The sequence below is a fragment of the Lutra lutra genome, chromosome 8 (genome assembly GCF_902655055.1).
Source record: "Lutra lutra chromosome 8, mLutLut1.2, whole genome shotgun sequence".
In the NCBI taxonomy this organism is placed as follows: domain Eukaryota; kingdom Metazoa; phylum Chordata; class Mammalia; order Carnivora; family Mustelidae; genus Lutra; species Lutra lutra.
The window spans coordinates 29,269,080-29,295,921 of record NC_062285.1 but is presented as its reverse complement, the minus strand read 5'-3'; the positions used below and the strand labels follow the sequence as shown (position 1 = coordinate 29,295,921).

At 34.9% G+C, this 26,842-nt stretch overlaps 1 protein-coding gene across 4 annotated transcripts in view; it reads left to right on the top strand.

Annotated features, from left to right (window-relative positions):
• Positions 1-26,842, top strand: part of ARHGAP12 (Rho GTPase activating protein 12) — a 109,671-nt gene that overhangs the window by 52,319 nt on the left and 30,510 nt on the right. For 2 of the 4 annotated variants that reach the window (XM_047740869.1, XM_047740867.1), the window contains exons 5-8: positions 4,162-4,302; positions 5,450-5,530; positions 17,127-17,252; positions 20,765-20,839. In XM_047740869.1, coding sequence (XP_047596825.1) covers positions 4,162-4,302; positions 5,450-5,530; positions 17,127-17,252; positions 20,765-20,839 — 423 coding nt within the window. The remainder of the gene's footprint in view (positions 1-4,161; positions 4,303-5,449; positions 5,531-17,126; positions 17,253-20,764; positions 20,840-26,842) is intronic. The other 2 variants (XM_047740870.1, XM_047740868.1) reach the window with 2 other exon arrangements.

Sequence of the window (26,842 nt, the reverse complement as noted above, 5' to 3'; positions counted from 1 at the left end):
GAGCCCGATGCGGGACTCGATCCCAGGACCCTGAGATCATGACCTGAGCTGAAGGCAGAGACTTAACCCACTGAGCCACCCAGGCACCCCAGTCCTTAAATTTTAAAAACATCTTAGTTTTTATTTATTTGGGAGAGCTTCTCATCTTACTACTTTGGAAAGTTTTAAACCTAAAAAACAGTATAGTGAACATCCACATACTAGGTAGCCCTTCATCTAGATTTAACTGTTTTAACATTTTGCCACATTTGCTTCTTCTCTTCCTCCTTCTACCTCCTAGTAATTTCTTTTCTAAACCATTTGGATTAAGACAACATAATATTTTGTTGTCTAAGTATAAGGATGTTTTCCAGCAAAACTGTTGTCAGTTTTTGGTGAAAAATTATCATGCCCAAGAAGTTTAATATTGATATGTTATTTAATACACAGTTAATATTCAGTGTTTCTCACTTGTCAAGTAATGTCCCTTATAGTTTTTTTTCCTGCACTGAAAGACCCAGTGAAGGATAATGCATTTCATATCTTTCCTTAGTCTTATTTTGTATTTAATTTAATTTAATTTAATTTATTTTTAAATATTTTATTTATTAGCAAGAGAGCCCATGAGTTGGGGAGAGGGTGAGCTGTTTTGGGCAGAGGGAGAGAAGCAGACTCCATGCTGAGTAGGAAGCCCGATGTGGGACTCAGTCCCAGGACCCTGAGATCGTGACCTGAGCCACTTGGGCGCGCATATATATATATATAATTTTTTTTTTATAATTCTAGTACATAAGGTCTTTAAGAGTTGAATTAGTCTGCTTTTCTGGTGACTCTTAATCATGGTGTTTTGTTTCACATCATGTCCACATATGTTTTATTTATTTATTTTTAAAGGTTTTATTTATTTGTCAGAGAGAGGGAGAGAGAGAGTGGACAAGCAGGGGGAACAGCAGGCAGAGGGAAAAGCATGTTTCCCGCTGAACAGGGAGCCCAGTGTGGAACTTGATCCCAAGACCTTGGGATCATGACCTGAGCTGAAGGCAGACACTTAACTGACTGAGCCGCCCAGGTGTCCCTGTATGTGTGTTTTAATATGTGACTATATATAGTGCTTAGAAATTTTTATATATATAGGAAGTCTTTAATGCTCGGGTTGAAAGCTTGTTCTGTCAGAGAGGATTTGCTTTAGTTTCTGCCAGGAAGCTAGTATCCTGTAAACATTTGAAACTGAATTTTCAGCTTTAGTTTTTTAGGCCATCTAAGTAGTAGTAATTTAGATCGCGTGAAGCCTGGTGTGTGGTTGGGGATTCTCCCATTTCCCCCCACTTATCTGGGAAGATTCCTGTTATTTCCATTGTGTGGAATAAAAGGACAAAACTTATTTCTGTCTCGCTGGTAATCTGAGGGTATACTACTTTGGGGTGTCAGTTCTTTATCAGGGGGAATCCAGTTACACTCCATACTTTTGATAGTCTCAATTCCTGTTCCCCAATACTTGATGCCTTGAAAACTAATGTTCTAGTTTGAGGTTTGACACATGCCTTCAAAGAGAAAGCTGGTCATTACATTCTACTTAGTTTTTGACCTCTGAGTATTTCTTAGCCTTTTGCTTTTTGATGATTCTTAAAAAATTTATGTAATATTTTATTGTTTTAATCCAGGTGGTCATTTCAGTACCTACGTGTCATTGTCCTGTAAATGGAACACCTCTGTAGCCCACTCTATAAGGCTATATTTGCTGCAAAATATATACCCCAAAATTACTGAGTCAAGTACCCTGCTGAATGGAGTTATGAGTATAGCACAGCTAACATTTAGAGAATACTTACCAAAAATAATCTTAATTTTATTTAATTGCCACTAAATATCTCTTTTCTAGTAGTAAATACCAAGATTTTAGAGGTACCTCTACCTTAAAAAAAAAAAAAAAATTTATTTGTCAGAGAGAGAGAGCGTGCGTGCGTGAGCAAGCATAGGCAGGCAGAGGTAGAGGAAGAAGCAGGCATCCAAAAGAATGAGGAGCCTGATGTGGGATCCTAGGACCGTGGGATCCTAGGACCGTGGGGTCATGACCCAAGTTGAAGGCAGATGCCCAAAGATGCCCAACTGACTGAGCCATCCAAGCATTCCAGTACCTCTGGTTCTATAAAATAATAAAACATGTTGAGATACCAGAGGTTTCTCTTCATGCAAAAAAGGAACATCTTGGGGTGCCTGGGTGGCTCAGTGGGTAAAGCCACTGCGTTCAGCTTAGGTCATCATCTCAGGTTCTGGGATTGAGCCCCACGTCGGGCTCTCTGCTCAGCGGGGAGCCTGCTTCCCTTTCTCTCTCTGCTTACTTGTGAAATCTCTCTCTCTCTGCCAAATAAATAAATGGAATCTTAAAATTTAAAAAAAAAAGGAACATCTTACTGCACAAAAATTGGGAAATTATGGGAGCATTTCATTAACTAGAAAGTCATGTTTATGAAAATATTGATTTAGTGACTTTGTTTCCTAAATTAATTTTATTATTATACAGGCGTAATTGACATATAGCATTGTTAGTTTCAGGTGTACAATGTAATGATTCTATATTTGTGTATATTGTGAAATGATCTAAGTCTAGTAAAGAATTTTTTGTCATGTGAGAAGTTTTAAGATCCACTCTTTTAACAACTTTCACATATGTAATACAGTATTATTAATTGTGTTTTCCATGCAGTATTTTATATCTATATCCCCATGACTTATTTATTTTATAACTGGAAGTTTGTGCTTTTTGGCCCCTTTCCCAATGGGTGAACCTGCCTTCTCCCTCACCTCTGGCAACCACCAGTCTGTTCTCTCTATCTATTAGCTTGTTCTGTTTTGAAGATTCCACATAAGTGGGATCATATGGTATTTGTTTTTCTCTGACTTATTTGACTTAGCATAATGGCCGTAGTGTCCATCTATGTCGTTGCAAATGGTAAAATTTTGTTCTCTTTTATGGCTGAATAATATTCCATTGTATAGATTTCTTTTCTCTGTTTCTAGAAGATTTTATTGTACTGTACTTAAGTGATCTCAATTTAAAAACAAGTCTTGATTTTTAAAATAGGTTTTCCATTTTTAACATTACTCTTAAAAAATGTATATAGGTCACTTTACGCAGGGTTTCTGTAATGTTGTCTATGTCAGTTTTTGTGAACATGTTACTATTAGTATGTTTCTGTCTTTTTTCTACAACATTGAGAATCTACACAGTTAAGTGTTTTAGACCAAATTATGATGATAGAAGATATAGTTTGAGTCAGATTTAATTGCAGGAAGTATTTTACCTAGAAGTGATCCTGGAGGGGTCATTTATAAGAACTCTAATCTCATAAATATTCGTGAATGAAGTTTAAGTGCAGCAAGCAAATTGCTACTTACTCACATTATGGTGCCTATTGTTTGAAAAAGCAGAAATTAACTTTTGTCAATCTTATTTGCTTCTCTTGTATGTCTGGATTTTATCATGCTTTTTAAAAGTAAAGCATACCTAAGTTACTTCCATACTGAATTTTTCACCTCTCTATTGTTTGAATTTTTTCAATATTATTTTTCCTGTTTTGAAGTTTAGTTTCCAACTATCTTTAATAAACATGTGATTGAGGAAATAAATTAGACAAATAAAAGCAATAAATGAGAACATAAAATACAGTATTATAAGACTAGTGACCCCCCCCCAGTTCCACACATTAAAAAAATAATAATTCTATTTATTGAGCACTGTTGTTTGCCAGGCATGAGAATTTTCAAGAAACTCAGTCTGAGGAAGTACCATCATACTGTATTTTGCTTACACATGGATGTGTATATCCATACACACTCATGTCAGTTTTTAACCGGATTTCAGTGCAAAAGCAGAATTAAATAATAGAAGGTAGCATTTTATCTCTCAGTCTGAAAACATTGTTTTCAATTTTATTATGGTGAATTTTTCCAGGGTTACATCATTGTGATAAAATAACTATTATTAATTTCCCCTTACCACGTAACATTGTACCATTTGAAAGACTAACAATTTGTGAATTAAATTTTCAGATATAGTCAAGATATCTTAGTGTACTTATAGCTATTACAGTTTATTGTTTAGATTTGCAACGGCTGCATATGTGTGTGTGTATATATATCTATTCAAAGAAGAAAAATCCTTATGTTTCTGACTATTTATAGCTTCTTTCATCAGAAGAAAACTACCACAGCATTTGTTACAGCCAGTCAGATAGTCAGTGTGGTTCTCCTCCAAGGGGTTGGTCAGAAGAGTTGGATGAACGTGGGCATACCTTATATACCAGTGACTATACTAATGAAAAGGTACATTTTTTTTTCTCGTCTAGTTTTTTTGGGCAGAATCCTTGCATAAAATAGTCTTGTTCTGAAGTTTTAGTAGTATTTAAAAAACGCATGAAAATATTCTTTATTGTAATTCTGAAATCATGCCAGTTGACAACATGAAAACTCATTATGTAACTACTGATTCATGGTTTTAAATTGCTTATAATTACAGTGATTTTTGTGGTGTCAAAACCATCTAAGACAACTTTTTAAGAGTAGACCTGTTGAGTGTCATTCTGTTAAGACTTCGTCAGTAGACATATTACTTTATATTTTTCTCAAGGAATGGTTTTTAAGGAATAGTTTTCTCAGCATGTGTCACTATGATATACCACCTCACTTTCTATACTCCTTTTTCTTTTATAATCAAGTTATGTAAAACAAAAACCATGAATCTAGTACTTTATGATTAATTAGTTCGGGAATGCATATTGAAATTTTATGTATTAACATCTGATATCATCAGAGAAGATAACTGATTTGTTGTGCTTGCTTTAATTACTTCACACTCGAACATGACACATTAGTTTTTCACAATTAAGATCATATGTTAAATTAGCAGTACTTACTTATCTTTTGCTCCTCATAGTCCCTATATTATATCATATGAAGTTTTATTATTAGTGTTACTTAAATGATATTGAATGAGGAATGTGTTGGCTACAGCAGGTAATTCCTAAGGGTTTGCACGAAGTTTGGCTTACATTGTTTAGTAGTTTTATATTTGAAGATTTAAAAAATATTCTTTTGTTCTTTTCCCAACCCTGTTTTCAAGTGAGTGTGACCCTGTGTCCAGTATATATGTATATCTGTGTGTCTTTATGTTATATTTTCTTGTGTTAAGTGGTGCTTCACATTGGAACTAGCTTGATACTGGGAGAGAGAGGAAATAAATTCACATTTAATATTGAGTGTATTTACTTTTACCAAACTTAAAATACAAATCTATTAGTTTAAGTTTGTAAATTTTTTTTTGCGGTGTTCTTGAGGATGTAGAAAAAAGTTCATAAGAAAAAGATCTAATATCTCCAGTTGTATAAGCTTAAACTCACTTTTCTTAAATTAAAAAAATAAAACTTTTTTTGTTTTTTGTTGTTGTTGTTTTACACCTGTTTTGTTTTTATAGTGGCTCAAGCATGTTGATGATCAAGGTAGACAGTATTACTACAGTGCAGATGGATCTCGTTCAGAATGGGAATTGCCAAAGGTAATAAACCTTAACATTGAATTTATATTTTGAAATAGTAGATATAATAATATCTGAAAATGGCCTCAGCAGATTTACTTTAAAATTTTTATTCAACTTTTAAAAAGCAGAACTTTTTTTTCGGAATTCATTGAGAATCCTTTGGCTAAAATACTCTAAGATGTGTATGATCTTTGCTATATAATACTGATAATTCCTATTCAAAAGTTCTTTTGGTTGAAATCAGTTTTTCCATCATTCCTGGAAATAAGAATTTCCTTCAGTGCCAATAAAGCCATCTTATATCTAGTCATCTTGCATATATTGAATTTTTGAGGTTCGTCTTAACATTTAATCTTTTTTTTTTTTTTTTTTAAGAGAAAAAAGTGACTCAGTATTCCAGTTTATTCTCATGTGTGAATATGTGTTGTAATTGTGTCAGTCATTAGCAGCATGTGCTGATAAAATCTTCTAGGGTCTCACTGGGTCTGTCTTTTTTCAGATGAGTACATCAGGGCTCAGTTGATCTTAAGGCAGTGGGCTTCAGAGTGGTCATGTGCTTGTCACACTATTAGTATTGAGATAATTTTAAATGATATCTGAGCAAAAGTTTAAATTTTAATTGGTAGTTAATTTTGATGTTTTAGAAAATGACAATGTTAGCAGACATATCTGTAGTGTTAGATAGACTTTAATTTTTAAAGAAATTTGTCTTTTTGCCAAAGTAAACCAATTTAAAGAAAAGTACTGTTACTATAAAGATACATGGATATAGAAAAAAATCACTAGATGTTAATAACTTGAAGGTTGGAAAACACTGTCTAGTAAAGTGGTAATAATTGTGGTTTCTTCTTATGTGAATGTTACCTGACCTCTATTTTATGAAATTATAAGGTTTGATAGTGTAATAAGTGTATTACATAAGTGTAATAAGCTATACAGTGAGTACTTGATTATTTAGAACACCTTTGTGAACTGTCTTGAGCTAGTAGCATAAGAACTCCATTATAAATCTGACAGCTTTTAAAATGCCAAGGTATCAAGGAATGATGTAGGGCTATAATGTAGGGCTATAATACAAACTTGACTCAGGATTCGGGGGTAAGGGGTGAGGATAAAGGAAATAATAATTCTTTTAGTTAATTTAGCTATCAGGTACAGCCCCAGAATTTTCTTGTATTAAAAAAGCCTTGTCAGGGGGCACCTGGGTGGCTCAGTGGGTTAAAGCCTCTGCTTTCGGCTCAGGTCATGATCCCAGGGTCCTGGGATAGAGCCCTGCGTCGGGCTTCTCTGCTTGGAAGGGAGCCTGCTTCCCTTCTTCTCTCTCTGCTTGCCTCTCTGCCTACTTGTGATCTCTGTCAAATAAATAAATAAATAAATAGTCTTTAAAAAAAAAAAAAAAAGCCTTGTCAGATCTTCAAATAAGCATTTGCATTTACATATTTTACCCGTATTTTAGCATGTATTTTACACAAGTACTTTCTCTTTTGCCCAGCTCAGCAGAAGAAACTATTTTTAACCATTTTTTAATACTTTGAAAATGAGAAGTTGTATTAAAATTTACATATAGACAATAGGATTGTTTTTTGAAAATAATGCTGTTTGCAACATAACATTAGTGTTAATGATGATAACTTCTATATTTTAATTTCAAAACTCAACATACAAAGAATTATGAAGACATTATCACATTGTGGGCTTTCTTTTTTTAAGGCTTAATTTTTTTTAGAACAGTTACAGGTTTACAGTAAAAGTGAGAGGAAGGTATAGAGATTTTTCATATATCCCTGGTTCCTACACATGTGCAACCTCCCTCATTATCAACATCACTCCCCAGGGTGGTATATTCTTTACTAAGGATGAACCTGCATTGACAAATCATAATCACCTGAAGTCCATAGTCTACCTTAGGGTTCATTCTTGGTGTTGTATATTCTGTGGATTTGGACAAAAGTATACTGACATGTCTTTCATTATAATATCATACAAAGTATTTTCAATGCCCTGAAGATCCTCTGTTCACTACCTCCCTCAGCCCCTGGCAGCTGCTGATCTTTCTGTTGTCTTCATGGCTATGTCACATTCTGGTTTTGTTTTTTTTTAAAGATTTTATTTATTTATTTGATAGAGAGCACAGGCAGGGGGAGTGGCAGGCAGAAGGAAAGGGAGAAGCAGGCTCCCACTGAGCAGAGAGCCTGATGTGGGGCTTGATCCCAGGACCTTGGGATCATGACCTGAGCTGAAGGCAGAGGCTTTAACCCACTGAGCCATGCAGGTGCCCTGTCACATGGTTTTTATTTAAAATTAACCATAGATAATATTTATCTAAAAATATATATATATATATTTAAATATATATATCTAAAAATATATATCTAAAATAATACCGAGAATAAGTAAAGATCCAAATAAAAATATATTAAAAATGCCATAAATTGCTCCTCACATATTTCATGGATAGAAGTTTTCTATTATCACTCTTTAAAATTATGAAGTATAATTCAGTAAAACATTCATGGGTTTTTTTCCATTTTCGTCATTAATTAGTACTTTTGGAATCTGATTCTTCAGATAAAACCATATTTACCTTTTTTTTTTTTTTTTTAAAGATTTTATTTTATTTATTTGACAGAGAGAGATCACAAGCAGGCAGAGAGGCAGGCAGAGAGAGAGGAGGAAGCAGGCTCCCTGCTGAGCAGAGAGCCCGATGCGGGGCTCGATCCCAGGACCCTGAGATCATGACCTGAGCCGAAGGCAGCGGCTTAACCCACTGAGCCACCCAGGCGCCCCCCATATTTACCTTTTAAACTTTGAAGTTGTACCAACCCCTTGAAATCCTATAGTATTTTATAAACCAGAGAATAGCAGTTGAATGATACTGTAGTAACAGGGTTTTTTTTTTGTTTGTAAGGTGTTTAGCTTTGTTTCATTGTGGTTTTTTTGGGAGGGGGTTGATTGTTTTACAAAGAATTAGATATGAAATGGCCTAAATTTCCCTAATTTAATTGTCTTTTAATAAAATGTTTTAGTGGGAAATAATATTCCAAGTTTAATATGATTATTATCAACTTTTAGTTAATCTTATTAATAAGATTAACAGTATTTTTATTTTAAATGTACTGGGAAGACATAGAATACATCGGCTCTTATTTTTTCAAAACTGGTACCATTTACAAATGAAATCCTATTTAGTGATTAAATTGGAAAGAAAAATCTTATGGGTAGTGGGAGCCAAAATACGTAATACCTATGTGCTGGGAAAGGAGTATGTTTTTGGTATATAACTGTTCAATATTGAGAACTGTGTGACGTTGATGGAGCTATTGGGCTTACAAAATATGAAATCTGATTTCGACTTAAAGATACCAAAGGAGGGACTTCTGGATGGCTCAGTCGGTTAAGCCACTGCCTTCAATTTTAGTATATGTGCTGCCGAAGCGAGCACAAGCCACTGCCTTCAGCTCAGGTCATGATCCCGGGGTCCAGGGATTGAGTCCTGCATCGGGCTCCTTGCTCGGCAAAGAGCCTGCTTCTCTCTCCGCCTCTGCCTGCCCCTCTGCCTGCTTGTGTGCTCTCTCTCTCTGACAAATAATAAAATCTTTAAAAAAAAAAAAAAAAAAGATACCAAAGGATATATCTGCTGAAGGCTTAGGTCACTGAAAATGATTTAGACTATAGAAAAATATTTTATTAATACAATAATTACATAATTTAAACATACTACATTTTTCTAACAGTTGTCAAATTCCAATTGTAGCTCTTGTCAGTTCCTCACCATTTGAGTTATAGAGGAATCTTTTGTTGTATTGCATCTTCCATCATAGTAGTTTCTGATTGCCTGGAGTAATGGGATCGAACATAAGACTTTTTTTGAGCCATTTGTCCCAGGTTGGGGTCCACTGAAAGAAGAGGCTTCCCAGATGACCCAATACAAGGAGTAATTTGGAATCTATACTTAACTCATAGCTTAAAACTCTATTTGTTTTTGTATTAACTCCTATACTTTCCCTGGTCAGAAAAATTATAGGTTCAACATTAAAATACCTACTGGTGGAGATGTCCTGTGTGAAAGAAAGAAGAAAGGGAGGGGACTGAGTCATATCAAAACCTTTTAGGGTAGTTCCACAATAGTGGAAATGGGTGCTGATTATGATCATTGTTGAGCCATTTAGTAGTATTATCTCATTTTCTGCCATGATTTGCCACTTAGGATAAAGACAGAATGGGTAGTTTTTTGAATTTCTAATTAAATTGAATGTGAGGAGAAGGTTGGATTTGGGTATAGTGGGAATGAGGAAATAAGGCAAAACGTTTTAGAACCTCTACTTAGTAAGTCCAAAATAAGTCTCTCAGATGGTTTTGTAACTCCCAGTGCAGATATTAGAAACGTAGCAATTGTTTTTTGAGTACATCTTTGGTGGTCAGCATTGTATAGATATTATCATGAAATCAAATGCACAGGGCTTGGTCTTTATCCTCAAGGAGTTTGCTATAAATCTGGAAAGCAGAAGCATGTACATATGTGACAGCTAAGTGAGACAAAATATGTACACATATACATTTATGCATACCTGGCTATAGATTGGGTATAGGTGAAGGGAACCATAAAACTGGACTAGAGGAAGCACTGGGTGGGTGGGGGGGGGATAAGGATGAATGAAAAGAGAACAAAACAAAATATCTCCCACTCAAAATGAGTTTGGTATTCAAAATTCCAAGTAAAACATATGAAGAACCCAATGCTAATATAAACATGAAAAAAATCTAAGAATCAGAACATTGTACTCCAGTTGAAATTAATTTTGTTAATAACTTAATACAGATTTTAAATAATGTAGATGTCTGGAGTTAAATGAAGGCTTTCATTTAGAAAGAACAAGAAGGGCAACCCTCTCTGGTACCCTCCCTCTTTGGGAGCTTTGCTCTATGACTCAGTAAACTTTGCTGTGCACCAAAAAAAATAAATGAAAAATAAAAAGAACAAGAAATTATGAAAAATAAAAACGGGTGATATCTGAATAGGTGAATATGATAAAAAATAGAAATATTTCAGATGAAAAAGCTAGTCATTGGAATTAACAAGTATAGTCAGTAGTGTAAACTATAGACAGAAGGGCAGAAAGATAACTAATACTAAAGCATAGTTAAAAGAAATGGAAGATGGGTGGGAAGTTTCCTGTATTTATAAACTAGGATTTCCAGAAGAGAAGAATGGAGGAAAGATGGGGAAATAATATCTAAAAATATGATTTCTAGGAATTTTCTAAAATTGAAGGAAGGCATGAGCATATAACTGGAAAAGATGACTTAAATACTGACCAGGATAGGCGCCTGGGAGGCTCAGTGGGTTAAAGCCTTTGCCTTTGGCTCAGGTGATGATCCCAGGGTTCTGGGATCGAGCCCCAAGTCGGGCTCTCTGCTCAGCGGGGAGCCTGCTTCCTCCTCTCTCTCTCTCTCTCTCTCTGCCTGCCTCTCTGCCTACTTGTGATCTCTGTCTATCAAATAAATAAATAACAACAACAAAAAAATTAAATACTGACCAGGATAAATTAAATTTATATGTTGACAAATTTTCCTGGATGTGCAGAACTTCATTATAGGGAGACAATTATAATAGCTATCAAAGGGTAAAACACCAGATTTCCTGCAGTGGTAGATTGTATCATTGGGTCCATTCTTTAGCCATTCCTGTATCCGTGCTCTTTGATGTTTACCTTTGTAGAGGCCTTCCACTGTGTGTGGGGGTATATTCTGCTGTTACCTGAGTTCAGTCATAATGACTTGCTCTCCCTGATGATTTGTTAGTAACTGTATCACAAAGTATAGTATTGAAATGGGCATGTGCACCAAAAAATATAATTAAAAATTAAAAATTTAATTACAAATTTAAAAATGAACAGAGCCTCAGAGATCTTTGGGAAAATACAGAAGATCTAACATTTCATTGGAGTTCTTAGAGGAAGAGGAGTATGAGGTTGAAAAATATTTGCAGAAAACAATGTTTGAAAACATCCCAAATTTGGCAAAAGACCAACAGAAATCAAGAAGTTGAGCAACACCTAAAAAACAGGATAGACCTAAAGAAATCCACATCTTGACACATAGTAGTCAGATTTCTGAGAAGTAAAGACTTCCCCTTTCGTTCCCCTCTAAATAATCTTGAAAGCAGCTATCTTGAAAGTACCTATAGGGTGATAATGACTTGAATGTCAGTGGATGTCTTACCAGAAACCATGAAGCCAGAAGGAAGTGGTATAACATTTTTCAAATGCTGAAAGAAAAAACTCTAAACCTATAATTAATTGTACATCCAACAAAAATGTCCTTCAGGAATGAAAGTAAATAAAGACCTTCTCAAATGAAAGTAACCTAAGAGATTTATTACCAGCATCATATTTTCAGACTTGCTATAGGAAGTCCTTCACACAGAAGAGAAATGATAAGAAAACATTAGGAATGAAGAAAGTACAATGGAAAGGGTGAATATCTGAGGACACTTGTCTTGAGTTTTAAAAATTATGTTTGACATTCAAAACAAAAATTGAAACATTTCTGAAATAACTCACTGTAGGTAGAGATGATACTTACAACAGCTGTATACCATAAAGAGGGGAGAGTGATATAATTGTTGGTAAGATTTCTGCATATCACTTGAAATAGTGAAATATTGATACTAGTAAACTGATAAATTAAGCATGTGAATTTAATCCCTAGAACAAGTACTAACTAACAAGCCAACAAAAGACTCAAGAAATTATAGATAAAATATAATAGTAAAAACTTTTCAAATAGCCCACAGGAAGGCAGGAAAAGAGAAACTCAAATGAATAATAGGTTAGAAAACAAATAAAATGGCAGACGTGAATCCTAACATATAATTACATTAAATATAAATGGTCTAAACACACCTGTTAAAATTTTTTCAGAAACAATAAAAAACCATGACCCAACAATTTGCTTCCATAAGAAATCACTTCAAATGTAATCTGATATTATATCATGCTCAAGGTTATTTGTCAGATCTACAGTAAATTTCATACTTAATTGTGGGATTATAGGAGCTTTCTCATTAGAATTAGAAACTAGATTTGAACTTTTTAAAATCACTGCTTCTGTTCAACAATAAAGTAAAAAAAAGTTGAGAGGAAAGGTACAGTTGTTTTAATTATTAGAAAAATCAGGAGAATCTACAAACTCAAAGCTGTTGAGTTGCTGCATATAAAATCAACATAAAAACTACCCATTTCTTGGGGTGCGTGGGTGGCTTAGTTGTTTAAGTGTCTGCTTTCAGCTTGGATCATGATCCCGAGGTTCTGGGATCAAGCCCCATGTTGGGCTCCCTGCTCAGTGGGGAGTTTGCTTCTCTCTCTACCTCTCTGCTTGGCTTGTGCTCTCTTTCTCACTCAATCTTTCTCTCTCTCAAATAAATAAAATGTTAAAAAAAAAAAGAAAAAAGAAACTACCCATCTCTCTAGTAAAGTCAGATTTGAGCTGTGACAGAAATAAAGATCCCCTTTTCATTACCAGGAGTAGCAACAGGAAGAAGTATAACTAAGAATATGCCTATTAAAGGTTTGTAAGATCTTTTTTTTTTCCCCAAAGATTTTATTTATTAGCAAGAGAGAGTGAGCTCATGCTTGTGAGCATGAGTGGGGTGAGGGGCAGAAGGAGAGAGAGAAGCAGACTCCCCCCTGAGGAAGGAGCCCGAAATCATTACCTGAACTGAAGGCCAGTACTTAACTGACTGAGCCACCCAGGTACCCCGGTTTGTAAGATCTTAAGAAAATTTCAGAGCAGAATTGAAGGATGTAAAACCTTAATAATGGTGCAATATACCATTATGATCTTGGATTGGGAGGCTCAGTGTTATAACAGTATCCGCATTAATCTATAAATTCACTGCATTTCCATTTACTTTCTCCTTCTCCATGTTTTTGGGAACTGATGCTAAATTTTATTTACAAACAAAGGTCTATGAAGAACTAAAGTATTCCTGAAAATGGGAGGTGGGGTGTGTGTGGGGTGGGGTTCTTGCTATGGTGATTAAGATGGGGTAGTAAGAGCAGATGTACAGAGAAATAAACTAGTTGAGAAATAAACCAGAATAGAAAGCTCACATGTAGCATTACATATCAGTGGGTTACGCATGGAGTCTGGAGTTTGCAATAAATGTTGCTAAGATTATTTATTATTCACATGAAAAAAATGAAGTGTAGCTCTTGACCTCACTTCACACTTAATGATTAATTCCAGGTAGATGAGAGATATAAATGTAATAAGCAAACTTTAATGTTTACAGAAGGATATATAAAAAATATCTTTGACTTCAGAGTGGGAAGGATTTCTTAAAACTATAATCAGGGAAAACTATAAAAGGAAAGATTGACAGATGTGATTACATCAAATAAAACACTTTCTAATATAAAAAGTACCATCACAAAGGGGAAAAGCTGAGCTACAGACTAGGAAAAGGTATATTTAACTCATGTAGCTTACAAAAAGGCTTTGAAGTTAAAATACATTAAGAACTTCCTGGTCCTTTCTGTAAGACTAGAAGAAAGCCCAGTTGAAATTGTGTAAAATACGTGACTAAGCAATAACCAGAAGAGGAAATACATGAAATAAGTATATGAGAAAATGTACAAATTTATAGGTAATCAGAAAATGTAAATTAAAACAACGAGCTAACATTTCACTTCTCACATTTTTTTTTTTTAATGTGTGTGTGTACTCAAGATTTTATATACCTGAATGGATATAAATTCAGTAGTACCAACTAGGGTTGTGCAAACCAATCTGTTCTGCTGGTAGAAATGTAAATTAGTACTACCACCTTAGACATGTCCATTTATAGCAAAATTATTAAATTACATCTATTTACAATGTAATATATATAGCAGTGAAAATATGAGTTAGAACTGCATACTCATCAGCATGGAATATGTTTTTTAATTAACTTATTGAATGCAAGAAGCAAGTTGAAAAATGATGCATGTGGTAGGACTCCATTTATATAACTTTTAAAACTCCACAAATATGTGTATTTATAGATAAATAAGTATGTATCAAAGTGTGATTACAGTGATGAACACTGAGTTGTATGGTGCTGCTGGGGAAAGAGGGAGAGGAATGGAATCTGGAACATGTATTCAGAGGGGATCTAATGTGTCTTTTTTTTTTTTTTTTAAGATTTTATAATTTATTCGACAGAGAGAGATCACAAGTAGGCAGAGACACAGGCAGGGGGTGGGGGAGGGAAAGTAGGCTCCCTGCTGAGCAGAGAGCCTGATGTGGGGCTCGATCCCAGGATCCTGGGATCACGACCTGAGCTGAAGGCAGAGGCTTTAACCCACTGAGCCACCCAGGTGCCCCTCTTTTTATTTTATTTTATTTATTTATTTATTTTTATTAAAGTTACCTAAAGCTATTGTTTTATATTAGATATGTTAAACCTTGTTGGTGGTTTTTCATTATAGTCCTTATTCTTTTGTATATGTTTTCATCTAAAATTCTTTTTTTTTTTTTTTTTAAAGATTTTATTTATTTATTTGACAGAGAGAGAGATCACATGTAGGCAGAGAGGCAGGCAGAGAGAGAGGGAAGCAGGCTCCTCGCAGAGCAGAGAGCCCGATGCGGGGTTCGATCCCAGGACCCTGAGATCATGACCTGAGCTGAAGGCAGAGGCTTTAACCCACTGAGCCACCCAGGTGCCCCTCATCTAAAATTCTTAAAAAAGGTATTTTTAAAGGGATTAGAAAAGTTTGGTTTCTTTGCAGGGGGATTAGAAAAGTTTTAAACTTAGCCATCTTGTTAACTAGACTATATTTTATATCTGACATTTTATTTATGTTTTGTTTTTGTGAACATACTGTTGTCCGATAAAACTACCAGCACATTTATAGTTGTGATTATTGCCCAGTTTAGTTTCACATTATTTTTGTTGCCTCATTGAAAGGATTTCTAAACAATTGAAGTAGTTACAAAGCTCATAAGCTAAAGGTAGTTGTATCTGTTAAAGTTCATGCACATGCTTTTACACAACTATACATTTTAATTATTGCTAATGATTCTGTTGAAAGTATAGCTCTGTTTAGGTCTCTTTTCTTAGAGTTTTCTGGCAGAGAATTTTTTTTTTTGGGATAGTCTTTAAGTTTCATCTTTGTTCATCCTAGAAATGATCCCTCTGTGAACTTCTGTGACAAATTTTTAGATTGTTATTTGTTAAGCAGCAGTGATTTAAAAGCAGATGCCATATGTGATTGCCTTGCTTTGGCAAATTTTAATGTGAAGAATGAAGTAACAGATTTGAGAGATAGTTGGGGTGTGTGTGTAGGCTCATTTTGGGGAGTAAAGAAATGGCATATTGTGGAGAAAGATGTTGGAAGATTTTTTTAATATTAAAAACATTCTTATAATTTTACTGAAAGTATAATGAATCATTAATTTTTTTTTTAAGATTTTATTTATTTATTTGACAGAGATCACAAGTAGGCAGAGAGGCAGGCGGGGAGAGAGAGTGGGGGAAGCAGGCTCCCTGCTGAGCAGAGAGCCTGACGTGGGGCTTGATCCCAGGACTCTGGGATCATGACCAGAGCTGAAGGCAGAGGCTTTAACCCACTGAGCCACCCAGGCACCCCATGAACCATTAAAATTTTAAGATTTACTGGGTGTTTTAGGAGTGGGAGAGGTAGATAGGTATTAGGTATCCTTTGCTTTCAGAAGAATAGAGCCTTTAATTTTCTTTTGTCATTTAATATTATTTTATTTATAATTTATTAAAATTGTATAGAACAGCATAACTGTTAAATCTCACATTGCTGAAGTATTTGTGCTTGGTGATCTACTTGAATTTCAAATATGTATGATTTAATACCTTATTGATAATTTGTTCTTAATTTTATATGTTATTTTCAGGGGCAGTTATTATCTGTTCTTTGTACACAACTGATATATTCAGGATTGGTTTTTCAAACTAGTACTGTCTCTCCCTTCGGACATGGTTATGTTTTACAACTTCAGAGAAACAAGTGATAGTGTGTTTGGCCTATAAATGAAAGCAAAACCAAAAACAAACAACCCTTTAAATAAGTGAAGATACTGTTGTATGTGTAATCATCATTTTTAAAACCTAAATCAAAAATTGAACTCATGTAGATTTTCAAGGTAGAAGGAACCTTAAAAAATGTTTGTCCAATTTTAAGAAATTATGGTAATTAATATTCTATTGAGAACCTACTATTAGGGCAGTATTGACATTTTATACTGCTTAATTATTAATACATTATTAATACATATGTTATACGTTTTATTAATGTTATTATTAATTATTAATATGTCTGTGAATGAAAGGATTTTTCTGTTATGTCTGTTTTACAGTTGAGGAAACAGACATAGGGAGACTAAATATTTTGCCAAAGTTATGTTAACTTGGTCTCTCAAACACCAAAATCTTTGATCATCTCAGTTGGGCCACAGTGTGGTCAAAGATGAGAATACCAAGGCCAGAAAAATTCCTGTGATGAACTTGGCAGAACATCGTATGTCATGTTTAGATTCCACTTTTGTTTCTATTATTTATAAGGTGTAATTTTTTTTTTTTTTTTTTTTTTTTTTTAAGTATAATGCTTCATCCCAGCAGCAAAGAGAAATAATTAAAAGTAGGAGCCTGGACAGGCGGCTGCAAGAACCAATTGTATTAACAAAGTGGAGACATAGCACCATTGTGTTGGACACCAATGACAAGGTAGGTCTTTTTGAGAAAATCTTTTAAGAATATCGGAAGTTCTTTTTATTCTTTATGCTTTTATTTTTTCCTTAGCTGCATCCCATACTTTGGTAACTGTTGTTTTATTGTGTGTAGCATCAGTTTGTCCTGGAATGGGTTTTGGTTTTGTAGTTCATTGAGCTTTGCACAGTGGACTGACTCATCTGTGGTTTGATAATGTACATGTTTGAGCCTAGCTGGTGATAGATGTTTTTGATAACCCTGTTTTAAAGTTCTGTATCTGTTGTTGTTTGGCCTCTGGGAGGTTTTAATAATAAAGACATTTAATTAATTTCTTCATCCTGTGGGTGAATTGGAATCCCAATCCTCTGTTTCCTTAATTGTTCTCTGCACAAAGGACTTCTTTTATGAATCTGAGAAGTAATGTTCTCTGTTTCAAATAAGGGATAGATTTTGATGCAAAAATCAGAATGGAAAACCCATAAAGTTTTTACCTTCCTTATGAGTTTTTTCTTTATGTTGTAGCTTCATTTTAGGGGATGGAGTAGGAAATTTGTATGAATTTGTAGAACATTAGCCATACTAATATGTAAAAATTTGAGGGCGGTGGCAACACTCTAAAAAGTATATTTTAAAAAGATATCTGTCACTGGGGACTCTTTGTTTTACCATCAGACTTCTCTTCTGGCATAATGAGCAGGTTTCTTGCATTTTCAGGTGTTAGTGAAAACAGAATGAACTTTCTTAGGGCATATTTCTCTGTGTTTGGGTACTTTGAGTTATAAATTCCTTTGTAAATTATCTCAAATAGTCAAAACAAGTTTGTTTTGTTTTTTAGTGATTGTAATGTTGGTTTTCGGGAGATTTTTTGCGCAGCTGTAGAAACAGTCTATACATATGAGATAGACTAATAGAACAACAATGAAAGTAGTAGACCAGTTTGTAATTTATATTTTGTAAGGATATTTTGTGATTTTAACGTAGAGGGCATATCAAAGAAAAGAAATTCTGGAATCTGACATTGAAGAAAACTTGAAAATATTTTAGCATTAAGAATAACATGAGTAGCTAAGATTACTAGAGGTTTTAACAGAAAATTCATTTAACTCCAAGAACAAAATTACAATTCAGTGCATGCAGAAGGCTTGTAAATGTCCTATATAATGTTCTAATGCAAAAGCCATTCCAATTCCACTGCCTCTTCATTTTGGAACAAAAAGGATGATTATTTTGCTGATGTAGACTTAAAATTTCTTACTCTTTTAAAATCTTCTTTTGAGGGGCACCTGGGTGGCTCAGTGGGTTAAGCCTCTGCCTTTGGCTCAGGTCATGATCCCAGTGTCCTGGGATCGAGCCCCGCATCGGGCTCTCTGCTCGCTGGGGAGCCTGCTTCCTCCTCTCTCTGCCTGCCTCTCCGCCTACTTGTGCTCTCTCTCTCTGTCAGATAAATAAATAAAATCTTAAAAAAAAAAAAAAAAATCTTCTTTTGAGATTTATTTTCAGTGTGTTATTAGAATAAGTTGCCTGAAGTTCTCATGACCTTTTTTTTTTTTTTTAAATCTGAGTCTTTCAGAGTTATGAGAGCATGATTTTCTTGAGACCAAAGTTTTACTTATTTTTGGTAGAAATATCTTTTTTTCTTCCTTTTTTTTAAAACTTGCGCCTTAACCTTAATGGAATCCTAGGTGATTATTCACCAAGCAAGCTTTTCTGTTTATTATCACCACCTACTATATATGTTTTTAAGTTTTGAGGTATGAAAGAGGGACTGTACCTGAACAAACTAGCTGACTAATGTATGATAAAAGTTAAAGGGTGTGTGCCTTGAAATGTAATAAGCCTAATACTATGTAACAAATATTGTTCTGATTATCTAAGTCCTAATTCAGTTGTCAGACTACACTGGAGGAGGTAGATATGTGTATCTGTGTGTGTGTGTGTGTGTGTAGATGTGTGGGTGTATCTGTTTCTGCCTAGGTATTGTTTTTACTAAAATATGCTAGTTGTAGGCATTTAAGATATATATCCATATACATTTATAAGTATACATAAATATGTGTGTAAAATCTTTGTTTATAGTAATTATAATTATTGTACATACATTATTCTCTATTTGCTGTGGTTTTTATTTCTGTAGGACTGATGATCCCATGAAAAATAAATTGTGATTACCATTCACTTATTTTCTGCTTTGTGGGTCATCAAATCTTTCTTTCATCTTTTTTCCAAACGTTTAATATTAGGCACTTTTAGAAGTCAAGAAATTGGAAAGTGAAACATCTGATGTTGTCAGAAAAAAAATACTTAAATGAGGGTATACTAGATTTGGATATTATGTGTAATTTTTTTGGTAAAGATATAATTTGATATGATTTTAATGTTTTCTTCACTAGTAGTATAGGCCTTGGATGTTTGATTTGTAAGGTTTTACCTTCAAGGATTTCCCAGTAAACTTGCAGTACTATCTAGTTTTTGTGTTTACAAATTTTATATCGTATAAACCTGAAGACTTTTTTTTCCAAGTGAATGGATGTGTTAATGGCTTGTATATTGTGATATAGTATGAATATCCAGATTTGTTTACAGTACCATGTCCAGTTTCATAAGTATGGTAAAGTAGATTGATAAAGATGTGGAGATGAATATGCAAAGACATTATTTGGTTTTATAAGAAAATAATAGGTGTTGGCCTATGATTGTTCTAATTCTCTTTTCATGAGATTATGCAAAGCATTTAGGGGAATGGAAAAGATTTGGCTGTTGGTGCCAAAAATGTGTTTTTTCAGTCTTGTCCTTTATAAAGAATCTTACAAACATCTGAGGTAGAAATCACATAGTGTGTTTTAATATTGACAAGGTAGAATTGCTTTTAAAAAACACATTATTGATTTGTTCCTATTATATATTTTTGTAGGCTTAGGTGTTAAAAGATTTTTTTTTCTGGTGACTTACTAATCTTTAAAGTTTCTTCTTTGCATTTGAAAAAAATCATATTTTTTCTAATAATTGGAAAGTTACCTGTAAATTACTTTAAATATTAATAGCAATTTAATTAAGTGTCTTACATAGCCATTGACTTAAGTGAAGTTCTCATTCTGGTGGTTGCCTGTCATTCCCGTGACTGTTGGCTTACCTAGTCCCTGGTGTTCATACTACACCAAGAGCCCAGTTCGTATGGTGACCATTACATTTTTATCCCTGAATGTTTAGATTTTACCCGTTTAAATGTTGTCAGTTCAAGGATAAATCGTCATGGTTTTAAGGCAACATGCCTTATTTTTGTTGAGTAATTCTGTATGCAGTATTTAAATTAAACTATAATGAGTGTAAAATACGCCATATTTCATAAACCTTCAGACAACCGTAGTTTGCAAATCCGTACCATAATAGTTTCAGAGCTTAATATTGAAAGGAAATAATTAGGGAAAAAATTTTTGGAGCTTCCCTTATTAAGCTCTCCCACTGTGAATAGAGGGAGAACTATAATGATATAAAATAGAGTAACATTTTTCATTACTTATTTCTTGTAGGAATCTCCAACTGCCTCAAAACCCTGCTTTCCTGAAAATGAGTCTTCTCCCTCTTCACCAAAGCACCAAGATACAGTTAGTATGATAGCCTATAGTATAATATAGTCCAGTTATTTCAATCAGTTTCAATAAGTTAATTTTCTCTAAATGTAATGTTTAAATATTTCTCGGGCTTCTATTAACTTTCATTGGTTTTCCAGATAATAACAATTAAGATAGGTTTAAATTAAGAATTTAATCAGTTTTAGAGACTTAAAAGCCCCTTTTTATGCAAAATCAGGTATCTCTGTGATTAATTTATATACCATATTTGTAAGTGACATTCATATTTGGTTTTTAAAAATAAACATAAAATCCCTGGAAAATGCTATCAAATTATACTTTAATCTTTTTTCCTCAGGCCCGCAGTCCAAAGGTAAGCAGTTTCCCTCCTTCCTAATGACCACGGCACCACTTTTGTTCTGTACTTTAAAATACAGTACCCAGTCCATGCCAGGTGAATATTAGAGATCTGTAGCTCAGCTCTAAGTTTGCCCTAAACTGAAAATCTCCAGTTGACCTCTCTTCAGAAACCTGGTTTAACTTGGGTGAAAGTTTACTTGATTGGTGTCTTTGTGGTCCCTCGCATCTTTCCTATAGTTGGCTGATTCTGCTATACCCCCTCAGTGGCTTTCCTTTTCTTTCAGAATGAAGGCCAGAGTTTTTAAAGAGGACTGTAAGACTGAGCATGCGCTGCCTCTCGACTGCCTCTCCAGCCTCACCTCGTACTTCTTGTGTCCTCTTCTTGCCTCCCTGCTTGTTTTCCTCCAGCCACACTGTATCTCTTTCCTCAAAAGAGCCTACTTTCCAGCTCAAGGTCCTGGCACATGTCGTTCCTCTGCCCACTGAACCGTTTCTCTCCCACGTCTTTGCCTGTTAACTTCTGTTCGTTCATTAGAGTTCGGTGCAGACTTTGCTTCCCCAGAGAATTTTATTCGAATCTTCTAGATTTGGTCCATTTTCTCTGTAATCCTCTTCATAGCATATAATTATATGTTACTTGATTATATTAAATAGAATAACACTTTTCATTTTTTATTTCTTGTGGAAACCTCAAACCCTCTATTTGTGTCAGTCTTCCCTACTAGACAAAGGAAAGCTTCATTAGAGCAGGAATAATCTCCATAACCACTGTGTACCATATGTTAGCTGTTCAGTAAATATTGAATGAATAAATGAAACTTTTAAAGGTTTTTAAAAGACAAACTTCTATTGTTACTTATTTTATAAAACTGTAATAGAGTTATTTATGAGATACTTCTGATTTTTTTAGAGGCAAAGGTTTTCACAGAAGTCATTTTATTTTTCTCTCTTGTCCTTTCCCTAACAGAATCAGATCTTTTATGGTTCATATCACATGTTTTACACATTTCCTTCTGACATTGCTCAGGTGGTTCCCCCTGCCTACAATTGTCCTTGGCTTTTCTACACTTAAACTCAGAAAAAAATTTTTTTTTAAAGATTTCATTAATATTTGACACAGAGTATAAGCAGGAGGGAGCAGTAGGGAGAGGGAGACGAAGAGGGAGAAGTAGGATCCCCATTAAGCAGAGAGCCTAATGCAGGGCCCTATCCCAGGACCCCGGGATGAGGACCTGAGCTAAAGGCAGACATTTAACTGACTGAGGCACCAAGGTACCCCAAAGTTAGAAAAGTTTTTAAGACTGATTCTTTAAGAGGCCTTGCCAGACTAACCTTAGCATAATAATGATCTCTTCTTCTTTTCCTGAATTTCTTTCTTTTTTTCTTTTTTAAGATTTTATTTGTTTATTTAACAGAGAGATCACAAGTAGACAGAGAGGCAGGCAGAGGGGGAGGGGGAAGCAGGCTCCCCGCCGAGCAGAGAGCCCGATGCGGGGCTCGATCCCAGGACCCTGAGATCATGACCTGGGCTGAAGGCAGAGCCTTAACCCACTGAGCCACCCAGGTGCCCCCTTTTCCTATGTTTCTAAGTCACTTATCAGATAGTGTAAATGTTACCTCAGGGACTCCTCTTCTCCCTCCTAAGGCTTTAAACTCCTACTAAAGGATAGATAGTGACTCTTTTTCTCTTTTTTGTCTTTTGCATTATTTAACACTGTTTTGGGTACAAAGACATTAAACATAAAAGTGAACATGATTTTAGTGGTGCTGTCAACAATTGTATCAGTCTAAGGTGGTGTTACTGCAATATTCTATCAGTGCATCTAGAAAAAAGAAGAAACCCTCTCCAACGTATTTTAAATACAGGTAATATGTAATTGCTAAAAGAAAACTTTTATAAATTATTTACATTTCAGTAAAAAGGAATCTCTAGGTTAGCCTAGAAACATGAATTTGCAAATGTTCCACATGGAGTTAAAAAGACAATTTGCAAATTATTTCCCAAACCATTTACCCCTTTTCTCAAATTTGACAGTAACTAGACCATCCTGGATTCACGATACCCCCTGCTGGCCACCACAGGGAACTGCCTAACCAGTATCTTTGATTCTTTTGTCTTAGAGTGAAAAGATGAAACAGCTTTTGTTCATTCTACCTGAGTCCATTCTTTTTTTCACATAAATATACAACTCTGCTTTCCCACTTCAGAGGGCACCTCTTCCCTGCTGTCTTGCCCCTCCATGTTGAGGCTTTTTCCCTCCTTGACTTTTCCCTCTCTTGGCCCTCTGCTCCCTCTTCTTAACTTGTACCGTGTTTCCCCTGAGTCTCACCTGTTTTTCTCACTCTTACCCAGTTAATACAAGGAGATATCTTTTCCCTCTTTGTGCCTTAAGATCCTAAACCTTCATGGTAAGAAAAAGGAAGCTACAAATTTAGGAATAAAAATAGTGTAATCCGGGGGCACCTGGGTGGCTCAATGGGTTAAAACCTCTACCTTTGGCTCAGGTCATGATCTCAGGGTCCTGGGATCGAGCCCCGCATCGGGCTCTCTGCTCAGCGGGGAACCTGCTTCCTCCTGCCTCTCTGCCTGCTTGTGGTCTCTCTGTCAAATAAATAAAAAAAATCTTTAAAAAAAAAAAAAGATCCAAAAAGGCTGTCATTAAAAAACAAAAAGTGTAATCCGTGTTAGCTATCTGATGCCATCTTAAAATCTCTGCAAATTGCCCATCTGCCTCTTCAGTCTTTTCTGCTTTGTTTTTATGAAAATCTTTATTGAAATGTAATTCATATACTGTATGACTTACCCACGTAAATGGACAGTTAAATGGTTGTTGGTATATTCAGATATGTGCAGCCATCATCACGGTCAATTTCTGAATACTTTCATCGCCTCAGGAAGAAGCCACATTCTATTTGGTATCACCTAACCTCCATGTCTCACCAAGCCCTGAACAACTGGGAATCTACTTTCTGTCTCACTAGATTTGCCTGTTCTAGACATTTCATGAGAATAGAATCCTATAATATGTGGTCTTTTTTGACAGACTTTGTTCATTTAGCATGATGTTTTCATGTAATCTCTTCTAATCAAGCCAGATTTAAAATTTAGTCCCTTAACATACATTTTAAACATGTTCATTTTTTGGTTTCATTTGTAGTTTTCAGATGCATTATTGTTATTTTTCATGGCCCCTTCAAATCCTTTTTTGAAATACCCAGCATATACTTTTTAAAATTTCATTGTTCTATTTATGTACAGTATGAGCACACTGTGGGTTAAATAGGATTTTGTGGACTGATCTAAGAACCTGGTCTCCATTTGTTCCAGTGTGTCTGTGACAGATGTGCGTCTTATCTTTTTAAAGTTTTTAAGTTCCAGTTAACATACAGAGTAATACTAGTTTCAGGTGTGCAATATAGTGATTCAACACTTCCATACATCACTGGTGCTCATTACAAGTGCCCTCCTTCATCCCCATCACCTGTTTCACCCATCTCCCCACCTATCTCTCTTCTGCTAACCATCAGTTCTCTACAGTTGAGTCTGTTTCTTTGTTTGCCTTTCTCTTTTCCCCTTTGTTTTATTTTGTTAAACTTCACATATGAGTGAAATCATATGGTATTTGTCTTCCTCTGACTTATTTTGCTTATCATCATACTCTCTAGCTCCATCTGTGTCCTTGGAAATGGCAAGATTTCATTCTTTTTTTATGGCTGAGTAATACTCATGATAAATGTGCATTTTGAAGCTTCTAGTCATTGAATACCGAATAAAATTTTAGAATATATAATTTGGAAACTTGAGTTTTTGACCCTGTATTCCCCAATTATGGTATTAAAATGCATTGGAGAGAAACGCATTGGAGAAAAGAATGTTTTAACACTTTCTTTAGCAAAAGTATCATGGACATATTTGCTAATTTTTTTCATTGAATAGTACCATTCTAAAGCCTTCTTTAAAAATGTGATTTAAACATCGAATTTTTTAAAAGACTAGTTCTTTAAAGTATATTATTTTTAATTACTTTTTTTAGAGAGGAGAGAGAGAAAGAGAAAGAAGAGGTGGGTAGAGAGAGAGGGGAAAGGGAGACAGAGAATCTTAAGCAGGCTCCACGCTCAGCACAGAGCCTGACACAGGGCTGAATCTCATGACTCTGAGATCATGGTCTGAACCTAATTCAAGAGCCACATGCTTAACTGACTGAGCCACCTAGGTGCCCCTAAAATATATGTTTTTTATTGAGGTGAAATTCATATAATGGAAAATTAGCTTTAACCATTTTAAAGTATACATTCAAATGACATGTAGTATATTTACAGGGTGTGCAGCGATCACTTCTACCTGGCTTCAGGACATTTTTATTACCTGAAAGGGCAACCGATACCCATTAAGCATTCACCCCACATTTCCCTATCACCTTTTCTTTTCCCCTGGCAGCCACTAGTTTGTCTTCTCTCCCTGTCAACTTACCTGTTCTTGAAGTTTTCTGGAAGTTTCTTCACCTGGTTCTTCTTCAAATGATATCACTGTGCGAAGTTTCTTACTCTTTATTAAAAAAAAATATTGATTGCATGATTAACTGAAGATAAGAATTTCGATTGCATTGATATTGGTATATAATAATTGTTAGCCAAATTGGGAAAATTCCTGTTTTACTAAATGTATGCAACATTGATTAGAAATTCTGGAATCTGCAGGGGCACCTGGGTGGCTCAGTTGGTTAAGCAGCCGACTCTTGATCTCAGCTCAGGTCTTGATCTCTCAGGGTCATGAGTCCAAGCCTCACATTGAAAAAAAAATTCTAGAGCCTGCAAAGTTATTATGAGCCTGTAGAAGTTTTCTCAGATTACTTAATAGAACTAACATCTTACTGTTTTCTTACCCTGTTAGGATAGGGTAATCTAAGTACAGTCATTTGATTAAAATTTGACCTTATTTTGCTAGTCCTTATTAAAACGTTTCTGCTAATTTTCAGTATGAAGTTTCCTTTGGAGTAGCAAATGTATTTAGACTAAGAAATATACATGTGTAAATACGGGCATATTTGTAAGATTTAACAAGACTGGTATGGAATTTTTTTAGTAAGCAACACAAAAACATTGGTTGATTTTGAATCATATTAAGTAGTGAAAGTACACCAAATAGTATGTTCAAAATCTGTCTGAATTTTTCCCCAAATCTCTCACCTGTATAACCAAACCTCTATTATTCATCTGCCTATTCAGCACTTTTTATATCAAATTCAAAAACTTCAGTGTTTAAAAGTTAGAGCTTTATTTTCTCCATCACTGACTGGCACTCTTTTGTATTCCTTTCTTGGAATAGCACTGCTAATAGGTTGGTTAATTACTTTAACAGCTATGTATCGTGTTGAACATCAACTACGTGATGTAGATACTGGTCATACATCGATGAACACAGCAGATGTGGTCCCAGTGTATAGCCCTATGAAATAGAAAATAAAAGATACCTAATTGTACTTTGCATTAAGTACAATGAAGGAACCAAATTGGGGGCAGTGGTAAATAATGGGAGGGGTAGAGGAGCTCCCACTTAAGAGTGGTCTGGGAAAACTTCTCTTAAAAAGTCTCATTAAAACTGAGATACCACCATCTGTCTAGTTGTTCAAGCTTGGGAGTTTTCCTCAGAGCTTCCCTCTTACCCTCCTACCCAGT